The sequence below is a fragment of the Perca flavescens genome, chromosome 1 (genome assembly GCF_004354835.1).
Source record: "Perca flavescens isolate YP-PL-M2 chromosome 1, PFLA_1.0, whole genome shotgun sequence".
Lineage (NCBI taxonomy): Eukaryota > Metazoa > Chordata > Actinopteri > Perciformes > Percidae > Perca > Perca flavescens.
The window spans coordinates 19,788,912-19,805,846 of record NC_041331.1 but is presented as its reverse complement, the minus strand read 5'-3'; the positions used below and the strand labels follow the sequence as shown (position 1 = coordinate 19,805,846).

The 16,935-nt window shown below is 39.0% G+C and overlaps 2 protein-coding genes across 2 annotated transcripts; one reads left to right on the top strand and one right to left on the bottom strand.

Annotated features, from left to right (window-relative positions):
- Positions 1-1,898: 1,898 nt before the first annotated feature.
- LOC114561383 (potassium-transporting ATPase subunit beta) lies at positions 1,899-5,882 on the bottom strand. The gene is made up of 7 exons (XM_028587393.1): positions 5,771-5,882; positions 4,406-4,534; positions 4,197-4,310; positions 3,902-4,107; positions 3,720-3,782; positions 3,137-3,229; positions 1,899-2,057 (listed from the first exon to the last, which is right to left on the bottom strand). The coding sequence occupies exons 1-7, from the start codon at positions 5,880-5,882 to the stop codon at positions 1,899-1,901; spliced, it is 876 nt and encodes a 291-aa protein (XP_028443194.1).
- Positions 5,883-7,674: 1,792 nt separating this feature from the next.
- On the top strand, positions 7,675-16,073 carry grk1a (G protein-coupled receptor kinase 1 a). Its single transcript, XM_028581582.1, has 7 exons — positions 7,675-8,376; positions 9,456-9,583; positions 10,598-10,755; positions 11,615-11,698; positions 12,605-12,729; positions 14,448-14,649; positions 15,781-16,073. The coding sequence occupies exons 1-7, from the start codon at positions 7,675-7,677 to the stop codon at positions 16,071-16,073; spliced, it is 1,692 nt and encodes a 563-aa protein (XP_028437383.1).
- Positions 16,074-16,935: the final 862 nt, after the last annotated feature.

Genomic DNA, 16,935 nt, shown 5'->3' with positions numbered 1-16,935 from the left:
AACCCTAATGTACGACTGTAGGACAGACCAGTGTACATTCAGAGAGGCATTATCAGACCTGAATGACAACAGGACTCTTAAAACTACCTGTTTTGTTCATGCAGGCCTAAATAAAAAAAAGTTTGATCAACTTTTGGTAAGCAGTGTTTTATACAACCTTTGTTAAATAAAAGTATGGTAAAGAGGTGTGTGTGTGTGTGTGTGTGTGTGTGTGTGTGTGTGTGTGTGTGTGTGTGTGTGTGTGTGTGTGTGTGTGTGTGTGTGTGTGTGTGTGTGTGTGTGTGTGTGTGTGTGTGTGTGTGTGTGTGTGTGTGTGTGTGTGTGTGTGTGTGTGTGTGTGTGTGTGTGTGTGTGTGTAAGCTGATAACCCACAAACTCTGCAGTCAGCAGATTTGTGAGAAACGTCTTCACCATCATCCTATTAGCGGTGGCAGACAGTAACCAGTTACAATTACTCTACGGACTGTACTTGAATAGATGTTTTGAGGAATATGGATTTTGCAACAACTTTATAACTGATGGTTTTGGTGATGTAAACTCAACAGTACATTTACCAAAGTACTGTACAAATTGAAGTTACTTGTACTTTACTTTCATTTCATTTTATGCAACTTATATTGTTATCTCTGCCAGAGCAAACGTATCTCTTAAACATAATATTAATAATAATAATAATAATAATAATATAAGGAAAACATATCTAAAAAACTACAGTGCAACAACAATCTGCTTTTCTTAAATCAACCACAATGAAATCACATATAGTTTACACTGCACTGTAGGGGAGACTGGGGTTGTAGAAAAGGGATGTTTGTAACAGCACCACTTTCACCAAGAACAGATGACCTAGGAGTCATTTAATAAATGTCCTTTATGACCACTTTCTTCCTCACCTTGTACGTGAAGTTTCCTAGCTGTGTGAAGAAGTATGCAGATTTTTACTGACTTTTTTTTTTTTTCTTCTTCTAAGCATCTGACCGGCACGGGTTAGCGAGTTAGACTTTAGTAGGAATTGGTGTGCAAACACACAATCTAAACTCCAGTTGAAATTTGTCAGATTGACACATTAAGAAAATAATTTGTTCAAAAAATATCTGTAAAATAAAATGTCAGAGTGGTTTACCAATAACTATCACATGCAAGCAAGACTTGGTTCAAGAAAATCACATGGCAGAGCTTCATGTAGTAACGTTACTAAAGTGTAGTGACTACTTCCATTCCCTCTCTTTAGCCTACTGTTTAAACATGCAGGAGAATGGTTGAATGAATGGTCTGAGTTGATGCTGTGTAACTATTTCTGTTGTGCTGAGGCAGCCGACATGCTGTGGGCACGCAACAGTTTGACGGTCGACACATAGATTTAAAGATTTTATTTTTTATGTCATGGTAAAATCTAAAAAATCATACAAAGAAGGTCATGAATCACTCAGCAAAGCATGACATATTATGTTTATAAAAGCACCATGGTCAGTGTTTTGATAGTTTGTTTTTTCTTTTGAGCCAATTAAGAATAATTGGAAATAAGTTTTTTTCGTTTTAAACCAAAAAATGAAATAAAAAACTAGAAAACTAAAGTTAAATAACGGGCCAATTTTGTATCTATCTATCTATCTATCTATCTATCTATCTATCTATCTATCTATCTATCAAAAACTAAATTGGCCAGTTATTTTTTCGTTTTTTGATTTAGACAAGAAAAAAATAAACCGGGTATTTATTCTTTCATTGGTTCAAAAGAAAAACAAACTATCAAAATGTACACAGACCCACCACACACACATTTACAAGTGATTACAAATAGTAGTCACTATTGATCTGTACACAACACCTGCTCTATCTCTGATACTGACATGTTAGGTGTTGTATGATTATTGGATATCTCTTCTCTCTTCTGCTTCTCATTTCAATGCTTTGAGGGAGAAGATGACTTTTCCCTCGTAGGGGTCATGGAAGTTTTCGTAGCTGATCTTGTGGGAGACCACTCTGCACTGGATCTTGGCTTTCTTCTCTTCGACCAGGCTGAACCGAACGGCCACCAACGGGTTGACATAAGTAGGCTGAAGAAAAGGAGGAAGAAGGCAATGCAGACTATTGGTTACCGGGGTTTGATTTTTTTTCTTCTCTTTAGGACATGTTAATACAACTTAGAAAAATAGTTTGACATTTTTGGAAACACGCTTATTTACTTTCTTGCTGAGAGTCAGATGACAAGATTGATGCCGTAAGCTACCGCTAGCAGTCGGTTAGCTTAACTTAGCATAAAGACTGCAAACAGAGAAACAGCGAGCCTGGCTCTGTGCAAAGGTAGCAGAATTCACCTACCAGCACCTTTAAGTCTCACATTATATCTTCTTCTGTACAAAAGCTAAAGTTTGTGGTTTTATGGGGAGTCGAGTCATGCTTGCTCTTGGGGGAATTACTAGAATTGTTGGGACTATAAATTATAGAGTGTGGTCTAGACCTACTCTATCTGTAAAGTGTCTTGAGATGACTCTTGTCATGATTTGATACTACAAATAAAATTGAATTGAATTGAATTGAATCGTGTGCTAGTTCTTGTCATCACAACAAGGTTGCCAAGCAGGAAGTCATTGCACATTGTCATTCTGACCGTGACCTTTGGACAGAGCCAGGCTAGCTGTTTCCCCCTGTTTCCAGTCTTTGTGCTAAGCTAAGCTAAACACTTGCTACTTCTTAATCGTTTAATCTAACTCTCTGCAAGAAACTGCAAAGCTTATTTTTCAAAATGTCAAACTGTTGTTTTAAGTCTCGAATGAAATATTAATAACTTGAGGATTTTGGTGTGACACAAAGATTTTCAACGTGACTGAATTAACATCTGCTAGTTAAACTGGTAGTGAATCAAAAGTGTCTTGAATTTTACACATGGTGAAAATGACCTTTATTGACTACCTGTTTGTGGTAATTAAGTTAAACAAGTTTTTTTTTTTAAGAGATATGCACCATATATTTTGTGACACAAGGCTTTTTTACAACAGTTGAAAATGTACTTCATTTATTATCACAAACCACAAGTGACACACAGAGTGTGGGGCCATTGCCTGGTTGGTGATCAAGCGTTACTTTTGATAGAGAACAGTTTCAACAACTTAAACAGATCTTGATTCTCGCTCACCTGTGCCAGTTTTCCGTAGTAAGGGAAGTAAGAGGGATCAATAATTCCCCTGTCAGGGAAATATTCGATTTTGGCCACATTTTCTTGTCCGTCCTAAAAACACACACACACACACATACACACACACACACACACACACTTTCAGCTTATTTAATGGGGCACTACCAATTTTACTCAAGAAGATCAGTTTACGTGTCACCAGTACTACTCACAAGGAGACTATGGAGACTACAAATGTAGCAGAAAATCTGTTACAAACTGGGGTGGTTGAGTTTTAAAGATATAGGTATAGGTGTATACCAGGCAAGTAGGGTCTAATGAAAATAATTGCATTATAGGAAATGTAGGATCCAGTGTTTTTGAAGCTTGGCCCAATACTGGGACTAAAAGTCAGCATATCTCGGCCTCTGCTGAATCAATATGATTATTCTTTCTTGAATTGTCTGCCAGGAAGCCCTCCAACTTTATGAAAGCGCTATACTAAATCACTGGAGTAACCCTGAAAATAATTTTGTAAAACTTCTGATTCATTTTCCTTATTGTATGCTGTTAAAATAAGTTTATGCAGACAGTTGTTGCTCACCAGTACAGTGCAGTTGACATATGCGGGAAGATCAGTGTGATTAGTAGGCAAAAAGTTGATGATCTGCAGAGACAAAACAGAACATTAACCTTAACTTAGGGTTATTTAATTAGATTTGTTATGTACTGTAAGATCCAAGTTATCCAAAAGTGTTTAGCAGGATTTTTAGGAATTAAACCTACCCTGTTCATCTTAATGATGACACAAGGCCTGCTGCAGTTGTAGCCAAAGGTTGGGTCCTCAAGTCCTGAGCAGGGTCCCAGCATGCTTTGCGTGAAAGGGCATGACCACTTGGTGTGGTGAGGGGCAGAGAAGGTGTTCTGGATGAAGTACTTTCCCTTTGTGCAGTTATAGTTGTTACATTCAAGCTGCTTGGTGTCATTGTAGGCTGACAAAGAGAGGCAGAAAGAAAGATTTAGATGCACTGGTTTGTGTTTAATATTAAGCTCCAACAGGGTCGAATGAGTAAATACTAACGCTTCAGGAATTCATTAAGGATGTTGGCCATCTTCTTCCCGCTGGCCTTATCAGATGTGTTGTAGAAAATTTCAACAGTTTCCTCCCCGTAAGTGTCAGGCCACACCATCACCCCTTAGCAGAGAAGCAAACAGAGAATTGGTTAAGTGAGGCTTAATTTAGATTGCCATTGTCTTAATTCGTTGTTGTTGTTGTTGTTATTGTGTTACCCGGAGATTTTAGCCGGTCTTGGTAGTCCGGGGTGTACGGATCCAAGGTGTACATGAGAGTCCAGATGGCCAGACAAAAGAGGGCCGTCATCACCACGTAGAAGGCCACATAATACAGACTGATGTACACTGTTAAGGAGAGAGGGTATTATTAACATTAACACACAGTCAGGTTTACATGTTTATGGCGGCCACTCCTCTTTTTGTCCTAATGCCCCTCTGATGTTGTAAAGTTTCTCATTTTAAAGCTTTTTCTGCTAGTTGTTCAGTACGTACGGTAAAACTAAATCCCTCCTGTACTGTATTTACAGTACATCAGATTAAATGTGAAAACACTCATGAAACAGAGGAGGGTTTTAAATGTGGTTACTAAAGTGTATGTCTACTTTCACAGCGGTCAAGGTGATATGAGCTCAATTTAATCTGATTGTAAGATCAAACACGGGAGGGGGGGGGGGGACTCTGGCAAAAAAAGAAAAGCTTATCACAACAGCAGACTTATCTGTCTTTGTCCATATGCTGCCATCAAACACCTCGCTGGGGAGATATTTAAAGGACAGAAAAAGTCACACAGAACGGTACGCACAAGTACATGATGTCTGTTTGTCTTTTACTGCAGCACACACACACACATAACACCGAGTTGCTTGTACTGCATCTGGTGCATCATTTACAACACAATGCTTACATGCTCATAAGACATCACATGTACATGAGGGCATCTGAGTATTGTTTTAGAAATTGGATTTGGAAAAAATCAAAATCTATACTATTTAACCAGCATTATATATTTTTTATTATATTATATTTTAACCCTATATTTTAGCTGCTGCCCTATTTTATGTCATAGATTCTAAAAGATTTTACTTATGTGACTTTTTTTTTAAATACATATTTGTATGAACATTGTTAGAGGGAGCCTGTGATCTAAGAATCTCATTACCATAGATTGCTTCACTGTAATTGTTGTGCATATAAGATAGTAACGAACATATGACTAATTAAACCAGAATAAAATATTTTTGACAAGTGATTACACTTGAAAGTCCTTGTGTTTAAAATGTTGTGAGGCAAAAAAAAAAGTACTAAAAAAGTATTTCTCAGTCATTGCTGGTGACATAGGTGACTAAATGTTTGGGAGCACTGCTCACCAGCAATGCAAAAATAATGGATAAACAGACAAGTCGACCCTCACCAGCAGTGACGCAGGATAATGCTACAAACTTTAGCCTCATAAATGATACACCCTGTCTTGTATTTAATACAGAGCTACTGTGCTGTTATCAATAATGTTTTTGCCATCCATTATATATTATCAGTGTTTATTTAATGTTGTACAACAGAGGTTAATGATGTTATAACTACCCCATTTCTCTGGTGTTCTCCCCATCAACGTCCCATCGTCGGAGTTCCAGACAAAACGGCCAAAGTCTTCACATCGTTGCCCACAAGTCCTCTTCTCCTTCAAGGCAGCCATGATGAAGCTCTGTGGTGACCAGGACCCAAAGCCGACCTTTTCTTTCCTTCACTCAACTCTACCTTTTACTTCTCTTCTTCCCTCCCTCGCTTTCAGATTCCAACAGTAATATGTGTTTCTCTTCTCTCCTTCCTGTCCCTCCCCAAAGATTTTGAGGCACTTTCAGATTTGTGCTAATGTCTTGTTTGTCCCTGTCTCATTCTCTTTTACAGTAATTTAAGCTAAAACTCACTCCCCGGATGTGGCTCCAGTGTGATGTATGTGTTATCTATTATTCCCTATTTATAAGGCCGAGATAAGGTGGGCATGCTGGTAGGGAGACTGAGGTGGGCCAACGTAGAAACAGGTGAACTTCCTTCTTAAACCACGACGTCCTTCACTCCTCGGAGAAACCTGAGGATCACCTTGAACAGCCAGGCTGCTAATGACTGTCAAGGTGACCGACTGCATATGATTTGCTCAGATTTAAATTATTGACACACTGAAACATAACCCAAAGCCTGCGTCTGTTTGATTCTTCCTGCAAAAGAGCCTAGTAAGAAACATTGTACTTTTCCTAAAGTAACTACTTTAGGAAAAGGGAATATACTGTATACTGTAACAATGTTATCACAGATTAGATCAACAATAGTCATTAAAGTGTAAAATTTCCAATCACAAAGTGTTTTGTCCGACCAAGAGTCAAAATCAAAAATATATATTTAATTCACAGTGATTACATTGCATAAAAGCAGGAAATATACAAGACTCTAAAATGGAGAAGAGCTCACTTCAGCATGAGTTTGGTCCCTTGTGCAATCGAGGTCATCAGGCCAATATTCCAATCCCTAATTTGGTTTATGACAAAATACCTGCAAAACAAATGGCATTCCCATCAGCCTCAGCTGAAGTTTTGTGTTTACTGCTAATTAGCAAATGTTAACACGCTAACATACTAACCTAAGATAGTGAACAAGGTAGACAATATGCCTGCTAAACATTGGCATGTTCACCATCTTACTTTTGTGTGTTATGCCAACATTTACTATTTAGCACTTCACACAAAGTACAGCTGAGGCTGATGGGAATATCTTTAGTTTTGCAGGTATACGGCTAAAAACTAAAGAGTATTATTAGAGGAATCACTGCAGGTTTTGAGACAGAATAAGTGTTTCTTTCTGTTGTATGGTTATAGAGAGAGATAAGGTTTAAAATAGGCAAAGTATGAACACCAAAGGAATACAAATAGAATTTCTCTTATTTCTCTCCTTAACTTTCTCTCTCTCTCTTAGCATATGCATACCACATTCATCTTTCTCTCTTGCTTGATTTTCTTCTCCTCCATCTTGTATCCTTAGTATTTGCCTTCACTCTTTGTTCCTTTCTCTTCTTATACAGTACAACGTGCACATGGGTTAGCACAGGATAAAGCATTACAGTGTTACAGGGTGGATAAATCCCTTTGGGGAAAGGTGATGAGTCAGGTAGATCTGCATGTGTGTGAAAGGGACTCTCAGTTTTAATGATTGAGGGAAACACTAAGCACTCGGTGGCTGTCCGCAGACGGTCAGATGTATGGTGTTCTCTGCTTCTGAAGAGGAAATCCACATCTTATTCCTATCGGGAAATTAGTCACATATCATCTGCTTCTCTGCCACTTTTCACTTCTTTTTGCTGTCTGGTGATTTCTGCACTCATTTCCAAACTTTCACCATCACTTCTGTTTCCTTGTAACTCCTTTTTCTCTGTAGCTGTTTGCTCTATCTCACTCATTTCTCTGGCCCTCCTCCTCACTTTTTTCGACTGGGTCACCATGGATATTGGTGGCCTGACAACAGTGGTGGCCAACTCTGCCTACATCTCGGCCCGCGGGAGCTTTGATGGCACTGCCAACTCAGCATCCAGCAGAGACAAGAAGTACCACTCCCGCCTGAAGCTGCCTCACATCACAGTGTGTGAAGGCCTACGGGAGACTTTAGATTTGGGCTTCCAGGCCGTCTGTGTGGAGCAGCCCATCGGCAAACGTCTCTTCCAGGAATTCCTAGACTCCAACAAAGACTATCAAGGCCCCTGCCGCTTGTGGAAAGATATTGAGGAATACAACATGGCTGAGGATGAAGATCGAGTCAAGAAAGCGAGCAAGATTTTGTCCCGGTACATGGAGCCTGGTGCCAAGTATTTCTGCCCCTTCCTGCCAGAAAACGGCATCACAAAGGTCAAAGAGAAACACCAAGAAGCCAAGGATGATCTTCTCAGTGAGACCATGCACAGCGTGATGGACTTTCTCAAGGAAGTGCCCTACACTTTGTTCCTGGATGGTATGTATCTGAAAAGGTTTCTGCAGTGGAAGTGGTTGGAGATGCAGCCCATAGGAGAGGATTGGTTCTTGGATTTTCGCATATTGGGGAAAGGGGGTTTTGGGGAAGTGTCTGCCTGTCAGATGAAGGCCACGGGGAAATTGTACGCTTGCAAAAAGCTCAACAAGAAGAGGCTGAAGAAGAGAAAAGGCTATGGGGTAAGAAGACAAGTCATTTCTCATCAGAGAAAGAGTGGAAATCCTGTAGATGTAGCTGCACAAGACTAATATTCAGGGCTGTCACTCGTGAAAACATGATTTGTGGTCTAGTTTGTTGTTCTCCAACGTTTTATGTACAGTGACTCTAAGCAGTTAACAGTTACAGTTACTAGATAACAGTTACTAGATGGAGCCTTGCAGATGACGAGAGGCACCTTTGGCTTACACGATGAGTGCCCTCAGCATTAGAGCATGTTGATCTCCTTATGAAGAGACAATCCTGCCATGTTTATAATTGGTGCAGAGCTGGAGTGGATTCCCTAATCTTCTGCTCAATCCCCCAAAAAACAAAAAGGTGGCTATAAATTCAGCTCCGAATTTGCTAAAATTATCCAGTTTTCATTACATCACATAACATGTCATTATTAGTTTACAATTCCTTGACAGATTAAACGAAATGTTTAAAATGTAACTCTCTGTACAGTATTTTTATTTACGCTGATATTGTTACACCACAGTGCTCAACGTCGTCAATACAATACGGTCAAAGTAATGCTACATAGATTAACATAGTTATTTAGGTGCAATAGCAACATGTTTTTAAGATATACATGTTTGAAAAAAATATTTTGTGTAAATTATGATGAAACTTGACTAAACTGCTGCATTCAAATGCAATATTTAATTATATTTTTGGGAAATTACTTCTTTGGCTGGTTGCAATGCTGTCGTGCAGCAAATACTCAAGTGTCTGATGTCAGAGCTTCCCACTATCATATGGCACCTTCTCATGACAGAGCGCTGAAACTACACCACATCATTTGCCTCAACTGTTTTAATGCACAGACTAAAGCCTGACAATGTTGTCCTAAGACTCTTTAATAGCAAGGAAATGAAACGAGTTACTAGGAAAACGTACTGCCATGTAGAACTGCACATGCTGAAGCAAGCTGAACCACTTAGACTTGCTTAACCTGGTTTCTTCTTTTCTCTCTAAGTAGCTACTACAGATACATTTTGTGCAGACAAGACATAATGTGAACAACAGTTTATATCTGCTGTCCCTTCCTGTCCTGTAGGGGGCGATGGTGGAGAAGAAGATCCTGGCTCGAGTTCACAGCAGGTTCATCGTCTCGTTGGCGTACGCCTTCCAGTCAAAAACAGAGTTGTGTCTGATCATGACCATCATGAACGGAGGAGACTTGAGGTTACATCTCATTCACGCTCACTCACGGCCATTCTGACCACAACATCTCAATATTTCAGTGCCTACTTTGATGCTCTGCCAAAGGGAGCTCCTAGTGGCATTTGCAAGTTTCTACCGCGCCCGAGGAAACCAACCAATCAGAGCCGAGGAGCCTCTAACATAGTCTCATGCTGCGTTCCAGGAAACCCGCAATGCATGTTTCCACAACCTTCTACCCGTGAAAGTGCCCTGGAACGGCAGTCAACCCTCTCTTAATACATCCATGAGTCAAACCCGTAACTTACTACTAATGAACTCGTACCAGATCGTTGTACTCCCAGTTACAGTTTTGATGCCACACACACATAAACAACAATGTCAACCCCTGTTGATGCTGTACAGACACTGGTGATTAACAGTGAGAAATAGAAATAAATATACATAAATAGGCAACGTAAAATAATTCCGTTGTGACTTGAAGTTGTAACTTACGGGCTAAAATTTGTGTCTGGAACGCAGCATCAATTGCTGCTCGTGAACTGCAATCAAACAGTCAAACTAGGCAGCGCTGATCAAATATGAATCAAGATTCTGTTAGTGCAATGCCTATTTCTCATCTTAAATGTTTTAAGAAAATATTTTAGTGTACTGTTAAATGAGAAAGTTTGTGATCCGGCTAACATGTTGAAAAAAAGTCAAGTCAAAACCAAGCACCGCCCACCAGCCGAGCCTGCTTGAGCAAACGTTAACCAAACAGTTACCAACTGCAACCTTAAAAAGGAATATGCATTGAAATTTAAATCTGATATTTATTTGGCTTTAGTTTGATGCCATGTAGTTTAGAAAATGGTTCCAGTTACCTAATGTTTCTCCATAATCTCTTTTTTACAGATTGTTTTAAATGAAATTTCATGCCATATATATATATATATATATATATACAGTATATATATATATATATATATATATATATATATATATATATATATATATATATCAATAATCATATTAGAATGACCCTCTCTCTTGTGCTAGGTATCACATTTATAACGTGGATGAGAACAACCCGGGGTTGGACGAGCCGAGGGCCTGTTACTACGCTGCTCAGATCATCCAGGGTCTGGAGCACCTCCACCAGAAGAGGATCATTTACAGAGACCTCAAACCAGAAAACGTGCTGCTGGATAATCAAGGTCAGACATGTACAAAAAAGAAAGATGTAGTCTGTTCTGTTTGGTCCTGAAATGCTTACAGAAGACTTAAGCTTTAGTTGTCCTGCTGTTGCTGATTCATGTTTCAGAGGTAGGCTAATTTATACATTTAAGATATTGGTTCAACAGTGAGTTATGGGGTACCGTCAGATTTTTTTTGGCCCACTACTATGTTTAATTAAAACAATTGTTTGAGATTTTAGGAAATTTGCTTATTTGTTTTCTTGCCGAGAGTTATACGAGAAGAGTGTTATCCTTCTTCTCATCTGACTATAACTCGATCCTTTCTGTGTGATAATACTGCACTTTGGTATAATAGTAAAATGTCACTGATGATGTTGCACCTTATTATTGATAGCCCACTGATGCTACTAATGATACTGCACTTTACTATTTTATAATGTAGAGCTATTTGGTGTTGTGTATTGTTGTTGTGCGGGGGGGGGGGGGTGTTTAGTGGTCCTGTTGTTGTCGTCTGTTGTCTGTGTGTCTATCTGATGAGTTGTATAATGTCTACTATCTATTCCTTTAAAAACAATTAAACCCCTAACCACTTGTAAACACTACAACATATATACTAATTTGTGCTTAATTAAAGCCCCTCATCTTGACTTTAACAATTTGTCCCATTCTCCAAAACACACACACACACACACACACACACACACACACACACACACACACACAGTACACACTGAGTCTTACGTCTAACACAAGGACGTCTTTCAGTTATCATGCCACTACAGGTTAACGAGTCTGAGACGTAGTACTGCAGGTCAACATTGGTATCTGTGACGTGCACAGCTCTTGACATTACCCAGGTGTGTGTTTGTTCACACAGGTAACGTCCGTATCTCTGACCTTGGTCTGGCTGTGGAGCTGGCTGATGGTCAGTTCAAAATCAAGGGTTACGCCGGGACTCCAGGTACAGTCGAAATAAATACACACCAAACTGACTTTAACTTGGTTGTAGCTTCTCGTACAGCAGGATCTAGAAACACGAGCCACACGTGCAGAGCTCACAGCTCTACTTTCTCTCTCTGTAATTATTTTATATGACATTTACCTTTACTGTACAGCTGCCATTACCCAACCAGTGTTACCTGAATGACACAAACAGCCACAAGTTTAATCTATTTTCTTAATTTTATTTTATTTTTTACAAAATGAATGAAAATATATTGAAATAACCGATCTGTGAGATCTGTGAAACAAGTTAGACCATAATGGAGGGTGATAACATTTATAAAATAAAATAAAAATAAAAAGTTAAATGAATGAATATAATAATATAATGTTGTGATTTAAAAACTCAAAATATTGTACAAAGTTTGGTTGGTGGCTTGTCAAAGGTTTCTCAGTTGGATAATGTTGTGCTTCGAGGAATTTAGACAGTATTTCTATACTAGTATTAATAGTAGTATTATGTACATTAGATAGTTTAGTTTGTAAAAAACTAACTCTGTAACCAGTAACCAGTCACTGCACCTGTGAATAAATACATAGGAGAAAGAGCAAGTACAACATTTTCCTACAACTACTAACTTGTGCTAAAGTAAAAAACACAAGTAACAGGTACTGTGCTCGGGTTAACGTAGATTTTAGTAGCAGCTGTATTGTTAATGAAGTGAAATCTGATAACTTGATTCTTTGATCTTAGGATTTTAGTTTTAAGAGATACAGTATTTATCCAGGTTTACTAATTTAATTTTTTTTTTTTTTAAAAGCATATTTTAGATCTATTTAGAAGTTAAATTGGAAATGGATCCTTCTTGCCTCATCCTAATGTACTGAAACTAAAAGGGTGTGACCTCTTTTTCTCTCACCTCAGGTTTCATGGCTCCAGAGCTGCTGAAAGGAGAAGAGTATGACTGCTCCGTAGATTACTTCACTCTGGGGGTCACTCTGTATGAGTTCATGGCCGCCAAGGGACCCTTCAGGACCCGAGGAGAGAAGGTAAATATACTGTATGACCTGTTTTTCCCATTCTCAATCCACGTTAAGCTGTGATGGCTCAACTTTGCCCACTTGTGGCCTGCTGCAGATTCAGCTCTGAAATATGAAGCCCTCATTTTCTTTTCTTTTTTAAAGATTATTTTTTTGGGGCATTTTAGGCCTTTAATTCGACAGGACAGATGAAGACATGAAAGGGGAGAGAGAAGGGGAATGACACAGCCTGACAAGCCAGACTAACATCAAGATGTTGGGTCTGGGAACTCACCATTGGCAGGGCTCAATCTGAGGGGCGGGATAAACGGTTGTCTTTCAAATTCCCTCTGCACTTGTAGCCAACCAGAGCAACGCTAGTTGATGGATTAAACTTTTGCCGTATCCGGTCGGCCGAACTCTGAACACATCTTCCTTTTTTAAGAATTCAGTGCTTAACTCCAAGTCTTCCAGAGGAGCCAAAGCCGATTCGAAAGACCGCTGTTCGCCAGCAGCAGCAGCCATCTTCTTTGTTTTCAAGTAGCAGGGAATTCACGCGGAACCGCCGCAACTCTGCCGTCCTTATGTTAAGCCCGCCCACCGACTCTATACACGATGTGATTGGCCTGACCAGAATTTGGTTTTTCTAGCTCGCAAGCCAATGGAGAGTTACTAGACTGACCCTGTCTGCAAATGACATTTGCTGCCACTAGGGTGCGTCTAGATTTCTAGACTAGGAATGACATGCAGCAAAGGGCTGCAGGTCGGAGTTGAACCTGTGACCGCTGCGTCGAGGAGTAAACCTCTATATATGTGCGCCTGCTCTACGAACTGAGGTAACCCGGCCACGTATGAAGACCCTCATTTAACCAGTGGTGGAAGAAGTACTCATATTTGTCATATAAAGTAGTAACATCATTCCGTAAGAGTGCTTAAAGTGCTACATTCAAGATTTTACTTCAGTAAAAGTACAAAAGTATTATCAGTAAAAGTACTTGTGGATGCTACTAACTAACTACTTTGTATACTGTTGGATAATTTAATTTATAGCACTGTATATTTTATAAGTTGGTCATATATTTTGTTTGCAAAATCTGCAAATAGTTGTAGTGGAGTAAAAGGTGTAATATTTGACCTCAAAATGGTACTTAGTTACTTTCCACCCCTGCATTTAACTTTAAAGAGACCTGATGGATTTTATTACGTATTTATTAAAGGTGCGCTGCCACACAAAACCGTTTTTACTTGCATTGCATGTTCAGTCCATATGTGTTTGTGTTATGTGGTGAATGTGAAAATGAACTGCTACCTCCTCTGTCAGCTCTATCCAATGAAAAGAAATAAGCGGAGATATCAGGCCAATTAGAAAAGCTGGTCAGTCTGACGTGGTGTTGCCTGAGCTCATTACTGTTCATGAGCTCGCCCAGTTGTGCTGGGTAAAGGATGCTGATAGCCAGACGCTCAATGGCTAGCTGTTAGCCAATCAGAGTCAAGCAGCTTAGCTTGTTGAATATTAATGAGAACTGGCACAAATCGAGCTGAGTCTTCCTGTAGGCTTTCTATACCACGCTAGAATGGCTTGAAACAAGGTAACCAAGGCATTCTTTCCACAAAAAATGTTACAGAGTCCATGGTAGAACTTCAGAAATTACCACAAATTAATGAAATACGTGTGGCAGGGCATGTGCATTAATGTTGTAATGTTGTAATATTTACTTTATAGGGGATTTACATTGTGTTGTTCCGAGGTGGAGAATAAGGTGTTGAAGAAGCGCATTCTGAATGATCCAGTAACATATCCAGAGAAGTTCAGTGAGAACGCCCGGTCCATCTGTGAGGGTTTGCTGTTCAAAGAGGTCGACAAGAGGCTCGGCTTCAAAAACGGATCGTGTGACGAGATCAGGGCGCACGCCTTCTTCAGCGAGATCAACTGGAGGAAACTCAATGCAGGTCTCTTTCATATCTTTAAAGTTTTCATTACCAGTCACTGTTTTGTCAGTTTGCATCCAGTTGCACTAATGCACATACCTGCTCCTGTAGTCTTCAGATTAAATGATTAACTTGTTTTTGATATTATTCCATTATTTTGCACTTCTACAGTACATTTGAGGTACTTTTACTTTACTTTAGTATTTCCATTTTAGGCAACTTTATACTTCTATATTATATATTCACCATATTTCTATATAATATATATATATACATCTATATACATAGTTTAATATATTCTCAATATTGTACTTTTTACTTTTTTACTATTTATTTGATAGCTTAAGTTACTTTTCAGATGAAAGTTTTTGCATCCCCTTCCTGTCCAGTGAAAACCACGTATCTGCAGATTTGGTGTTGAATATTTTTTTTTTTTTTATTAAAAAAAAAAAAAAAAAAAATCTGTTTATTGATGGAAATTACACAGGAAATACATAGAATAAAATGGATATAATTTTTTCTAACCTTTTTCTTTAAACATCCATCGTAAACATCCATCATCAAAATGCGTTGAACTAGCATTACAGGTGTTGAATGTTTCTGATTAACTGAAGGATTAAGTGTTCCTTTATGGGTTGAGAAAATTATTAAAACACCCTCTCGGATCAGCTGGAAAATGCATCGTCCCAAAGCTGAAAACTCATGAAAGGTTGACTTACGGTTGACGAGATACGTGGTTCTCACAGGACAGCGATGCTACAAACATATGATGATCTTATAAAATATGATGCATTGCTGCAGATTAAACTACCCAACAGTATATAACGGAGTTAAAATTTGCACAACCTCAAACATCTACAGCATTAAAATGCACCCAGCTGAAAAAAATATGATGTCACATATTTCTGTGCACTAATCAGGACTTAGCAACAATTTAGTTGTGGAGGCAGTTGAGACATTGCCAGGATTCCTACTGTCAATCAAACTGATCAAAACAAAGTCTCTCGGAAGAGACAAAACGTCTTCGAAGCACCTTTAACCGAGTCCAGTTGCCTTTGAGTTGAACCCTTCCTTGGATAACTGTGACCTGGATGACTGAGAACCTTCACAGACATCTAGCCAAATGTCCATTAAACACTTGTGTTTCCTCAGGGATCCTCAGACCTCCTTTCGTGCCGGACTCAAAGACAGTTTATGCCAAGAACATTGACGATGTCGGGGCCTTCTCCACGGCTAAAGGCGTGCAGCTTGAAGACAAGGACAATGATTTTTTTGATGAGTTCGCCTCGGGGAACATCTCTATCCCCTGGCAGGAAGAGATGATCGAGATGGGGATCTACAGCGAGCTCACAGTCTGGGGAGCTGACGGCGCTTTGCCCAACGACCTGCGGCGTGAATCCATCCTGGAGCAGCCACACAAGTCTTCCACATGCTCAGTGTCGTAAGAGGCTACGGCGAATGAACAGTTCATGTCTTACTTCAGACTTCAATACATTTTAGTGATGAGGCTGAGTTTGGAGGTGAATGCATGTCTCTAATTTTAGTTTCTAATAGATAATTAGATACTTACAGTACTACCTGCACTTTTTTGGCCATTATTTTTGTTTTTACTATTAACCCTTTTCTGTAAAATCATGTTGTGTTTATGTAACTGACATTTTTTTTTCTTTATTGCTGCACACTTTAAACTTATTATCTAATTGTCTGTTTCTAACATTGTCGGATTTTTTGAGGTAGGAATGATCATTATATATATATATTTATATATATGTGTGTGTGTGTGTGTGTGTGTGTGTGTGTGTGTGTGTGTGTGTGTGTGTGTGTGTGTGTGTGTGTGTGTGTGTGACTGAACTGCAAGTTAAAAAAGCATGTCTTTTTGCAGCTTCAGACGTGTAAATTGACTTGTATCCATTACTGCAAAGATGTGTTATCAAATTTAAATAAATATTTTTACTTTAAAATTTGCATGTTTTGTGTGTGATGGACACATTGCAGCCAAGCTTGATTCTATAGGGAGCAACATGTTAAAGAGCCACTGACAAGAAAACAAATCAAATAATTCAGAACAATCTTTTTTGGCTATGTGGCAGTATACACACACACAGGTCTTTACTTTTAGTTCAGTGTGTTGAAACTGTTTAATAGCTATAGTTATAGCTAATGGATCGTTGAACAATAATTTAAGAACTGTAGGCCTATATGTGCTAGCATTTGATAGGGTATAAAAAAGCTTTGCCTTATATATTTAAAGAGCTGTTCACAATGAATTGTATTTAGGGCTGCAAATAATGGTTCCTTTCTTTGCTG

Bases quoted from the DNA above. Each gene is read 5' to 3' on its own strand.
- LOC114561383 (XM_028587393.1), bottom strand. From the start codon at position 5,882: ATGGCTGCCTTGAAGGAGAAGAGGACTTGTGGGCAACGATGTGAAGAC. The intron at 4,535-5,770 runs GTAGTTATAACA...TCTCCTTAACAG, and splicing joins GAGAACACCAGAGAAATGGG to TGTACATCAGTCTGTATTAT. The intron at 2,058-3,136 runs GTGAGCGAGAAT...CCTTTTCTTCAG, and splicing joins ACTACGGAAAACTGGCACAG to CCTACTTATGTCAACCCGTT.
- grk1a (XM_028581582.1), top strand. From the start codon at position 7,675: ATGGATATTGGTGGCCTGACAACAGTGGTGGCCAACTCTGCCTACATC. The intron at 8,377-9,455 runs GTAAGAAGACAA...CCTGTCCTGTAG, and splicing joins AGAAGAGAAAAGGCTATGGG to GGGGCGATGGTGGAGAAGAA. The intron at 11,699-12,604 runs GTACAGTCGAAA...CTCTCACCTCAG, and splicing joins GGGTTACGCCGGGACTCCAG to GTTTCATGGCTCCAGAGCTG.